Genomic DNA, 12746 nt, shown 5'->3' with positions numbered 1-12746 from the left:
ACACAGTAGTTACACCTCATTTACACCACACTTACATATGTAATTAGTATGTAATTTTCGAATTTACATATGTAATTTTAGTAATTACATATGTAATTTTGAGACTTACATTGTAAATACATACTGACTATTTTTTGATAAAAAATATGGCGCCATAAATATAGCTATACCCTTTTTATAAACTTTTTAAACGGGACGGACGCTTAAACATTAGATTCGGAAATACACGATTATGGGACGAATGCAATGAAACAAGAAGTTTGGAATCCTACCTCGAATGTGGGACCGGTTGGAGAAAGCCTTTCGGTGTGCTGCATGTGGGGCCCAACGCACACAGCTTTATTAACTACAGTTAGTTAACCTGACCTAACCACCATTCCTTGACACCTGCCCGGACCAGTTCTCCGGGCCCACCCCCCAACCGGCAGTAAATTACGGAATTGCCCCAACCAGTCCCTATAAATAACCGCCAAAACCATTTCCGCTCAGTTTGCCAAAACCACCAACCCGGAAGCACAAAAACCGCCCTCTCCTCCTCTCGTCGCCACTGCTCCCCAATCCACCCGACTCCGGCGATCTCCCATGGCGGCAGCGGCGACGGCCACGAGGCGGCCGAGCGGGCCCGTCCTCTCCGCCGCGCACTACCGCTCCGCCTCCCCGACGCGCGTCAAGCTCGCCGGCGGCGGAGCACGCGCGTCCGTCAGCGTCTCGTCCGTGAGCCGCCGCTCCTGCATGTGCTCGCCGACCAACCACCCGGGGTCGTTCCGGTGCAGCCTCCACAAGGAGCAGAAGCGGAGCGTTCACCACAAGGCGGCGGCGGCGCCATCCTCCCCGCCGTCGCCGACCAGCCCGCCGGCCTCGGGCGGCGCCGTCAGGCTTGGCGGCGCGAGGCGGATGGGCGGCAGCGCGCTGGTGCGGATCGGCGCCGTGGAGAGCGGCCAGTGGGCGCGGAGGGCTCTCGCCGCCACCATCCGCCCCTCCCCCGCCGCGCAGCAGGCGCAGCACCGGAGACGCGTCGCCGGGCTCCGCCCCCGCCCCAGCCGCCTCTCCGCCGTCTCCATGGCCGGCGACCGCGCCGGCGACAACCACCACCACCACCGATAAACCCCAATTCGCCGACATCTCAACCAATTGAGACACATACTAGTAGCATAGTAGTACATAGGAATTATTACATATAGAAATATATTTTTTTCTGTAGTGTATAGTGATGTGAGAAGTGAGATTAAGCTGAACATGGAGTTTTGGATCCGTGTGCTGCTTGGACATTCAATTCTGAAATCTGCCCATGCTTTTGGATTAAATCCATTAATCCTGATGCCTTTCATGATAAGAAGAGAAGAAAAATTTGGAGATAGTACGTGTCTCCGGATTACGCACACATATGATGCACTTTTCTGTTTGTTTGTTTGTTTGTGTGTATCCTTATCTATTTTGGATAAGCTCAGGAGGGATGACGTCTCGCCGTCTCCTGCTCCATCACGCGGCCCCCGTGTGTGACACCTTCGGTCACTCAGACCAAACCGGTCGTGGTATTTTGTTGTTTAGCTGGGTTTGTGCCCTTTGGATTCAGAGCTTTTCCCATGGGAGTTTAATCTTAGGGTGTTTAATCTTAGGTTGTGTTTAGTTCACGTCAATTAAAATTGAAACAATGTGACAGAGTTGGAAATTTATTTAATTGACACGATGTGACAGAGTTGGAAATTTATGTGCGTAGAAAAAAAATTGTAAGTTTAAAGAAATAGTTTGAAAGTAAACTTGCCTTAATCACCGTAGAAACTGACGGAAGCTTGCACACAAAGATGTTGAGACGCAACGGTGGGCGCCGCACACAGGCACACAGTTAGCGGCCGCCGGCTTTTTTTTTAAAAAAAATGTTTTCTTTCTTTCGTTTTGTTAGTTGAGGGAGAACAATACTTAAATCAATTCTGTTTGATTTCTGCTGTAATAAAATATCCCCAGCGTTGCTTGTCAATAATTTTGCTGCTCCTAGTTTATAGAGCAGGGGGGAGCACCACTCCCTGACACAAGTTGCAAATCATTTCAACAAGAGAAGTATATAAAAATAAAATAAAATTTCTCGTGAAGATACCATGCATGTATTCAATGGAAAACCGAACTTTAGTCCACCATTTTTTCAATTGATTCTAATAAAAAAGGATTAAAAGAGTACCAAAAAAATTGCAGAAAGGCTAGTGCCGTGGTGTACATTAGACAGTGGAGTAGTAGTGTAGTACTACTGTATTACTACTACGCAACAAACCCGTTGAATATCCAGCTAGCAGTTGAAAAAAAAAATGTCAAGACGTCTGCATCAAGGAGGGGGCCATGGCAAGTCAACAGTTGACTAGCCGGAATAACTTGATTACAACCTCCACGACCAAGTAAAATCACCCATTATCCTGGTTAGTTAGTTAATTTGGACCTGATCATCATCTTGCAGACGCATAAATGGACCTAGCATTAGAAGGACACACACAGCTTACCCAGATACCAGGGCAGATCTACCACAGCGTAGTATACAGTAATTAATCCGGGCTTGAATTATTTTGAGTTAACTCGATCGAGATCTTGACACGGTCTTGACAGTACGAAACCGGAGCAAGTTTTTGCTGCGATTGGTTCTCCGAGTTTTACGGGAGGAAACGGACTTGATTAGTCCAGGTAGGACGAGATTATCGTCTCGAATGCGATCGATCGAAGCTGGGAAAGATCGCCCAAAAAGTGTAGTTAAATTGCCTGGGCCGGAGGCAACCAGACAGTGATCCGAGTCAGTGTAAATTCTGTTGTAATTATGTAATGCAAATCCACAGTACAACTCCATGTGTGCTTTGATTAGTTAAGCAGCATGATGAGAACGACTTTGATTAATTAATCTTGTCTGATTGGTGTCATCAGACAGTTTTTTTTCTTTAGATAATTGCTTTGCATAAAGTTGGGTGAAGAGATTCGATGCGTTTTTAGTTTTGCGGTTTTAAAATATTGGGCTCGGATTAGATCTTGTTGGAAGATCATTATTGGGATGGAATCATGGAATAATGGAGTTTTAGTGTGTGTCCATGTTCATGGATCTGCACGTTGTGTGTTGTTTCTGCCTGCTGCACAAGGGCAACCGGGGGGCAACAAATTAATTCCTAATCGTGTGCTGCATTGACGGCTAGCTGATTAATTCTTCAAACCATGTTTGAAAAAACGGGGATTCCGTTTGAATTAGCGTGTTTCATGACAAAATTTCTTGGGCAACGTGACAGTTTCTCCGTCGGTACACCTGGGAGGGGTACGTACGTGGATTGGACTCCGTACTTAGTTTTAAGTGTTTGCAACACAAAGTCCATTTCCCTCAGGCTCAGGTCACTGACTTGCAAACAGTATACTTAGATTAATTAGAACAAGTAAGGCTTAGCTAGCCCAGAAAGCAGGGCAATCAATGAACCTAATTTGCCACTATAATTTAAGGTCTGGTCTGAATTCTAATCTCTCTAGACGATGGAACATGTAAAACATTGCCATAGTCCCCTAGCATAGAACATGAAATGCAATGTATATATGTGAACGATTCCGGAGAAGAAGTGAACAGTGCTGCAAATTAATGGCGATCGGTAAGTACTGGTCAGAGTTGTTGCTGTCAGGACAGCAATTAACAGTAGCATATTCTGAAGCACAAAACGAATGCAACTACCATCTCTGCAAGTTTAACTAGCTGAAAAGGATTGAGCAAACGACATACCAAACCAAACCGGCCAGCATCTTTGCCAGCTTAACAACCACGGCCCAACAATTAGCTAGCTGGCTTAATCCATCTCTATCTGATATGTCGTCGAATCCGAACCGTCCATTCTGAATCCAACGGGCCACGATGTGGTTCTCGGTTCTCTAGTTCAGCTCACTCATACACCATGTTTGAAGGGTTTTGTTTTGGCCGCTGCGGCTTTTGTCAAAATCTTCGACTCACAAACAGTCAACATTTCTACTCAAATTTTGATAATCTACAGCTATAGAAATTCAATAATACTCTTATATATCCTTTTAAATGGGAAATTATTATAAACTCTCGAGAGAATCTCTACTCGTTATTTACATGTTACTCAAATTGTTACGATTTTTTTTTAAAAAAAATCATCAAGATAGATTAATCTACAAACAGTTAAGATAAAATTTATCTTCTACGTATTGCAATGAAACAAACAAAATTTTCTAGTTATAGTTTTTTTTACAACTTGTTTAGTCCCTCTCTCAAAAAATAAGCCCCTATCATAGAGACTTATTTTTTGGAGAGAGGGGCTAAACTTTAGTCCCTCTCTCCCAAACACCCCCTAGTGTAGTGGTATATTACATGTTAATATTAGATCTTTTTAATTTTTTTATAATCATTTGAATGTCATTCAAACAACAAATGAACATCCCTCCCCTCGAGAGTTTAAAATCTACACTCCTTTAAATTCTCACTAGCTAGCTGTTTATCTTTTAGGGCCCCTTTAAATCACAGGAATGAAAAAACGGAGGAATAGGAAAAACATAGGATTTTGACAAAAATGTAAGTGTCCCCTTTGAATCGCAGGAATGAGAAAACATAGGAATAGGAAAAACGCAGGATTTTGATAGGAATGTAAGTGTAAAATAGAGGATCGCAAAACACAGGAAAAACAGAGGAATGACCGTTTGATTGGACCGCAGGAAAAACGCAGGAATTAGAGGAGAGATAAAGACTCAAAGGAAAGTTTCCAAGATGTTTTACCTCATGTTAGAATTCTTCCAAAACTTGTATGGCATTAGGCAATCCATAGGATTTTCATAGGATTTCATAAGATCCATTCCTTTGATTCAAATGGCTATATAGGAAAAATTCCTATAGGAATAAATTCCTCTAAAATTCCTATGAATTTCCTTTGAATCAAAGGGGCCCTTAAAACAGAAGATTGCAAAACACAGGAAAAACATAGGAATGACCATTTGATTGGACCACAAGAAAAACACAGGAATTTGAGGAGAGATAAAGATTCAAAGGATTTCTTCCATGAGGTTCTACCTCTTGTTAAAATTCCTCTAAAACTTGTATGGGAAGAGGCATTCCATAGGAATGAATCATAGGATTCCACAGTGTTCATTCCTTTGATTCAAAGGGCTTTGTAGAAAAAATTTCTATAGGAATAAAATCCTCTAAAATTTCTATGAATTTTCTTTGAATCAGGGGGCCTTAATCTCGACCTCCTTGAGACAAGGCCACTAGCAGAGAGAGAGAACGCCGCTTCACTCGTACTACCTCCGTCCTAAAATGTAGCTATTTATAGCATAGTACTTTGTCCCAAAATGAAGCTATTTTTCTACCTACCTTCTTCTCTCAACCAATCACAACCATTCTTTTTCACCTACTTTCTCTTTTCAACCAATCACACACCTTCTTCAATCATTCTCATCTACTTTCTTAATACCTGTGCCAACCTTAAAAATGCTTACATTTTAGGACGGAGGAAGTAGTAGCGTGCATTAGAGTGAAACCTTTGACGCAAGTGCTAGAGGGATGACGTATGAAAATGTTTGGAATCCGCAAACCGCGTTCAGATCTCGACGACGACGACGAACAAACTGCGTTGTCGTGTAGTTGCTCACACTTTCCAGCAGGCGTTGCGGATGATGAGAGAGAGAGATGCTGAAATGCGTATCGATCATATCATCTCGTGCATCATCTTTAGTGTATGTTTATATCTAAACTTTGGATATGAACTTTATTCCTTTTCCATCACATCAACCTGTCATACATACATAATTTTTCAGTCACATCATCTTAAATTTTAACCAAAATCTAAATTTTACGCCGAACTAAACACAGGCCTTGTGCGGCTTGAGCTGTGTTCGATGCCGTGCTTGCACGTAAGCAGAAACGGGCAGATCGATCGATCCCCATAGCTATCATATCTCGCGTCCGTTTCTTTCTCATGATCGATCATCTCGACGCTTCGCAATCTTGGATGATCGCCAAGCGTCTTCAGATCCTCTCAAACTCAGAACGTTTTAGTTCTCAACTTTTTTTCCTCAGTCTTTTAACTTTTCCATCACATTAAATTTTCCTACACAAACTTTCAACATTTCCGTCACATCGTTTCAATTTCTTTAAACTTCCAATTTTAACATGGAACTAAACACAGCCTCAAACGTTAATTCTCATCTCATGGATCATTTAGAGCCATCGCTTCGTTATTCGTGCAGCTTATTTAAATAAAACTTTTATATATGTGTTCTTAACTATCTAAAAGTAAAGGCTGAAAATAAAATTTAATGAAAAACCTCAAAATCAGCTTCAAATTTAAGATTGAAAATTTAAATTTGGCTGATAAGTATAAACATAAGCGGAAAGATGAGGTATTTTGTCTTCTTTGTTTTATTCATGATTTCTTTTTATTTTCTAATGAGGATGAAAAACTTGTCTGGTTCATTTCTTTATAGCGGAGAAGTGGCCTGACTAGTAATTGCAAAGTAACTCAACATTTTCAAGCTGAGGCCGAGTTTAGTTCCAGACTTTTTCTTTAAACTTTTAACTTTTCTATCACGTTAAAGCCATGTTTAGTTCAAACTAAACTTTCCTCAAACTCCTAACTTTCCATCACATCACATCATATCTAAAACTTTTCTACTCACATAAACTCTTAACTTTTTTTCCAAACTACCAATTTTCCCCAAGCTTCTTCTCAATTTTAGAAACTAAACACAGCCTAAAACTTTTCTACATACACAAACTTTCAACTTTTCCGTCATATCGTTCCAATTTCAACCAAACTTTCAATTTTGACGTGAACTAAACACACGCTGAAACTAACCCAATTTCATTCTCTAAAACAGACTAATGGGGATTCCTTATAATAATAAAAAAAAGGAGCAGCAGCGAAAAGGCAGGGGAAACTTAGCCGCGTAGGTGAAGTCAAGAGACGATAATCAATTAAAGATGAGGGCAAAATCATCTCGAAACTTCACGGAAAATAACAGTACTCTAAATTACTCACAGCCACAGACGCTGACACGCACACATAAAGAGCATTTGCTTTCAGGCCAAGCTTCACGGCCGACCTGTGAACATGCGCCTCTCCACGGAGCTAAACAACCCATCATTTTTTCCCCATTCTTTTAAACAAAGATTTTCTTTTTTGAAAAGAAGAAGAAGAACAAGAAGAAGAAGAGATCATTAACCAACCAACTGAAAAAAAATCAGCATGCATGCTTGATCTGCATCAGTAAAATTCGCATAACTGAACAGAACAAAGATTTTTGATTGAATTGAACTGGTCCATTCATTCCTCTGAGAAGAAAAAAACACAAAGGAGTACAGATACTAGTAGAAGTAGTAGAAAAGCAAAGAGCACATCACACATGGCTTCCTAGCCAAGCCCTGGATGATTCTGATTCTAATTACCCTAGCTAGTGTCACTCGATGCGTACGCGCGAAATAGTGGCGTACTATCACTCGATCTGAAGATCGCGGCGGCGGGAGAGGAGAGGTCGTCGGTGATCGTCAGGAGGCGCACTGGCGAAGCCTGGAAGGGCGAGGCTGGAAGTCGCCGCGGCGGCGGCGGCGGCTGCCGTTGCTGCAGCTGATCATCCGAAGCAGGTGCGCGCGGACCGACCGCCCCCCCTTCGCCCTGGCGGCGGCCGACGCGACGCCGCCTGACGACGGCGACGACGACGATGGCGGCGGTGGTGGCGGGGAAGAAGAAGAAGAAGAAGAAGAAGAAGAAGAGAGGTGGCGGGCGGCGCGGGGGATGGGGCGGTGGCGGATGCAGCGGAAGGAGCCCGGGTGGTTGGTCGGCGAGCAGAGGCACGCGAGCTTGGGCCTCGAGTTCATGGACGCCTCGTCGATAGCAGCAGCCATGTCTCTGTGGCGGGGAGCGCGGCGGCGGCGGCGGCGGCGGCGATGGCTGGCTGGCTGGCTGGCTTCCCGGCGTCGCCTTGGGTCCGGTGGTTTTATACGCACGAAATGGGTTGGGTTGGGTTATCTCTCGAGGCTTCCCTTCGCATGGGGGAGCACGTGGTGCGAGGGAAGGCGTGAGAGGTGTAAATTAATCACTAGTGGTGTACTGACGGATTCATGGTTTCACTTACTTGTGAAATGAACCACACAGTATATTTATAAATAAAAAGTAATTTGTGAATAAAAATTTTATATACGTAATCTAAGTGATCTAAAAATAAAGGCTAAAAAATAAACTTTGATAAAAAATATTAAAATCAGCTTTAAATTTAAGTTTAAAAATTTAAACATATTGGTGGTATGGTGGCTATCTAAGTTTGCTAGTATGGTGGCCCACGCAAATTGCGCGGCTAGCATCATTATATTTTTATATCATATAATAACATATTTGTTTTCTCAATGTATCGTTCAAATATATTAAAATGATAATATAATTTTAAATTTTGTAACTAACTTCACGAAACTACTAACGTGTAATATTTATATTTATTTTATATACGTGTTAGTTATTAATTATTTTTAATATTAAATTTTAGTTATTTGTAAATTATATTCCTGTATGGACTCTAGACTCGTCTTTCAATATTTATTTTTTTTAATTCCGAATTTTCTTTATCTGTAAATTGTATTTCTACATAGATTCTATGCTCTTCTTTCAATATTATTTATTTTTAATTCTGAATTTTTATTGTTTCTAATTGTATTTCTACGTGGACTCTAAACTCATCTTTCAATATTCTTTAATTTTTAATTTCGAATTTTAGTTACTTCTAAATTGTGTTTCTATATTGACTTTAGACTCTTCTTCCTATGTTTTTTTTTAATTTCTAATTTTAGTTATTTGTAAATTGTATTTTTATACGAACTCTAAACTCTACTTTTAATTTTATTATGTTTATTCCGAATTTTAGTTAGTTTTAAATTCTAGTCTCCTCTTCCAATATTTCTTATTTTTTTAATTCCGAATTTCAACTATTACTAAATTGTATTTCTATATAGACTATATTTTTCTTTTTCTCGATTAATATGAGAATTTCTAAGCCGTGAGAGCGAACGTGGAGGCCCTTTTTTATTCCTTTAATAAGTTAATAGATATAGATCTGAATATATGATCATATAATAATATTTCGATAAACTATTTTGTTTCACTTTTAAATAATTTAACATACAAATTTCAAATCCAGTATAAATAAGAAATGTGAAGTTGTAATAAACAGGACCTGTCTTCAATAAACGTATGATAAAAAAAGATTACGGATAAAACTTTTATATTTATAATCTTTTAACGGTTTGAAACTTTAAAAGCAAATGCTGAAAAGATAGACTTTTATGAACCCCTAAAATCAACTTTAAAATTAGGCTTCAAAAATTAAATTCCGTCAACGACTGATAAACCAACGCCGGCTTGACTTCTTTTCTGAAGACGCAGGAATGTCGATTGGTTTTCAGAGTTTCTTCATCTTTCTCTTAAAGTTCAAGAAGCTTGTCAGAGCTAACAGCTCACTTTCAGCTTGTAAAATTCAGCCTCTGTTCCGGTATTAATTCCTTATGCGTATATCACGAAATGTAACAGTGTGTTTAATCTGAATCTGAATCTGATCTTATTGCACATTTGTTTTGTCTGTTAACGATCAGCTGCATCGGCCGTGAGTCAGAAAGGCTACCTTTTGTGTAGGAGTTGGAGGCTCTGTGCCTAACGTTTTGTCATTATTTTTCAGAGAGCAAGTGCTCCATCTCTTGGAATCTTTTCCTGAATAATACAAGGATATGCATCCCGTCCTTTTTTTTACTGAAAAATACAAAGATATGTATCTCGTCCTTGTCATCACACACACAGAATTAGGGAAGAAAGTCCATTATAGTGTACGAATTTTGCAGTAACTTCTAACATCTTGTTCAATTGTTCCAGCTTAACTGTGGGATGCTAAGGTCCTGTTACTCGTTCTTTATAAGTACGCTTCTGAACTACTAAACGATGTGCTTTGTAAAAGCTTTCTATGCAAAAGTTTCTTACAAAATCAAATAAGTCTATTCTTTCAGATTTAAAATAATTAATACTTACTAATATACACTCATGACTTATCTCGTTTCGTTTCGTATGCCGCCAAAAAACCAGTCAAACAACTAGTTCGAACTTAGCTGAGTCAGCGATTTGACTAACTCTGAACAATATTATGCTCCACTAGCTAACTGAAACTTCGGAATCTTAACGTCCCAAGACACTCCCATCAGTTCCATGATTATGGCATGTGGTTCAATTACCTGTTGGTATAGTTTAATATTGGTACAAAGACTTGGAACAGTTCCTTGTCAAATTTCTCTTAAGCCAGGTAGGATAGGATTAGCGATCACTACTCTGCTATAGCTTTTTTTTTAAAGATAATGGAAATGGATTATATCTCTGGCTTCTGTCATAAGATACACAGCTATAAGTTTAATAGTAATAAAAATGTAAGATAAAAGTAAATCAAAATAAGAAATAATGTGATAGGACAAATCCCAACTCCCCTTTATTATCGACTAGCGCTGCTAACAATTCTTATAGAACTACGCCACCCATAGTAGAATAAAAGACTCTTGGCTACCGATTCCAAGAGTGTAACACCATTGCGCATAGTATCATGCTCCTCCTGTGGTAGCATTGTAGACCAAAAGTGAAGCCAGTAGAAAGACATGAAAATAACCTGCATAGGGTTAGATAATTGTTTACCATTAAAAACTTTATCATTGCGACAACGCCAAATTAACCAACATACAGCGCTAGCTCCAATTAGAATCATCTTCTTAATGGACCTATATACCCCTCTAAGCCAATTACCGAAAATATTTTTGGCGTTACAGGGTGGGGGGATATTAAAAACAAAAAACACACATATCTAAACAAACTGAATGACATGACACTAAAAGAAAAGATGTTGGATTGTCTCTTGTGCATAGCAGAAAGAACTACTCTGCTAGCTTTATATGACTTAGTTTAACGTAGCAGTAATTATTGGCTTACAAGTGAACACAGTGTTCTTGAAGCATACAAATAGTCTGTAGTTGTGTCATACATATTTTTCTTCAGAGTAGTTAACTCTCAATCTACATTAGTACCAAGAGGAATTGGGGTAGCCTTGTTAATTCTTTAACAAGGTAGAACTGAACAAGATAAAAGATCAGTATTACTGTTCTACATATCGATATGGGGTCATGTGTTAGGTCACCATCTTCAGGCTCAAATTGGGCACCCCAAACTGAACTTTTTTCCTTCTCCAGTTGTACAAACTGAACAAGGTACTACAATTAATAGTACTTTCCCTCATTCCATCAGCTTAAGTGCAGATGTCATGCTCCTCCCAAAAGCTTATCCAAAACCAATGTTTATCTTAACTTTGCTCTGAAAACTATCCAAATTCAAGGCCATGATGTTGTGGGCCCACCACATAGTACTGATCCTACTATCCTAGTGGCCAGGTCATCTTTTTCCCAGAGACTTTGCTGCTAATTAGGCTTAGGACAGTCCGGCCAAGAACAAGGCACGCTTACATGTGAAGCCAGATTAACCTGATGGTTACCTCTTGTGATCTTTATCCAAGAACAAGCAGACAGATATCCATGGACAGGGACATTCACATCTGGCTCGACTATTTTTTCTGTCCTGCCACAGCTGTAGCGAAAGTTACTGCATCGTCGAAATTAAAGAAACGAGTTTTCGGAAGCCACAAAAGGAGAAAATAATTTTTTGAAAAGAACTCATGTGGCTGTTGCCACAGTTTGAAACTCTGAATTTTCTTGCTTCCCATTTGGACTGAACTATCTCATGTGAACCAATTCATGCGTTCTGATTAGCCCTGAATTCTTGTGATCGGATTATTGTAGAAATGGTAAACTTTGATGTGTGCTGTTTACTCGATCTTTTACATTTTCGTCACTATCTCTGACAAGCAGGCAAATTAATTGTTCCTTAATCCTAAACATATACTGTATTTAGCTGATAACGAACTATGCTAAATAAATTGAGCAGCAGCTTTCTCAGGCATAACAGCTGGAACTTTTTAAGGAGGATATTTACGCAGATAACGAAGAAACGTCGAGCTATCTCAAATTTAAAGAATAGAGACACTTAAACAGACACACACACGCAGCAAAAAAGAGAAGGCCATCAAAATTGATAGATAGATGGCTCGTTCATCCCTCCAAAGGCCATCTTTTCTAGAAGATTAATCCCCACGTATGAACTGAAGTGATGATCAGTTAAGCTGTAAATCTGGCTAGATTAATTGGACCGTATCTACATGCCTAGCTGTGTACAAATCTAAACACATTCATAAACACGATGTGTAATCCAAATAAGAGGAAGATAGATACCTTTCATGATACTCCTAATTGATACCAGATATATCGCTTTACGCGTAATCCTGCAAAGATCTGCAAAGATTCCAATCAATTTCTTGGCTCTGAATTTTCAGTAACCGAGCTTTCAGCACAGATTATTCAGAGAGCTGCGATGATAATCTACCGACATTTTCTGCGTAGATAAATACATCTATCTACTCCAATACTCTCAGCCTGAAGTTCACGTGGCCGTAATCATCATAGCCTGTATGGCTTGTATGGAATGTGTCATCATCAATCCAAAAACAAAGATGATTAATTTAGATCGATCCATCTCTCCTCCCGTAAACCATTTCCATTTGGCAACCTGCAGCTGGTGGCTTTAGCAGTGATATGATTAATTTTTTTTAGATAATGGATTAAGAAACCCGGCCTCTGCATCCACGAGAAGCAGTGATATGATCATGTGTAA

At 39.9% G+C, this 12746-nt stretch overlaps 1 protein-coding gene across 1 annotated transcript; it reads left to right on the top strand.

Moving 5' to 3' along the window:
* The first annotated feature begins 498 nt into the window (after positions 1 to 498).
* On the top strand, positions 499 to 1196 carry LOC127763563 (uncharacterized). Its single transcript, XM_052288301.1, has one exon. The coding sequence runs from the start codon at positions 583 to 585 to the stop codon at positions 1102 to 1104; it is 522 nt and encodes a 173-aa protein (XP_052144261.1). The 5' UTR covers positions 499 to 582; the 3' UTR covers positions 1105 to 1196.
* Positions 1197 to 12746: the final 11550 nt, after the last annotated feature.

Source organism: Oryza glaberrima, chromosome 2, assembly GCF_000147395.1.
Source record: "Oryza glaberrima chromosome 2, OglaRS2, whole genome shotgun sequence".
Taxonomy (NCBI): Eukaryota; Viridiplantae; Streptophyta; class Magnoliopsida; order Poales; family Poaceae; genus Oryza; species Oryza glaberrima.
The sequence above is the reverse complement of the archived record's forward strand: the minus strand, read 5'-3'. Positions and strand labels throughout refer to the sequence as shown.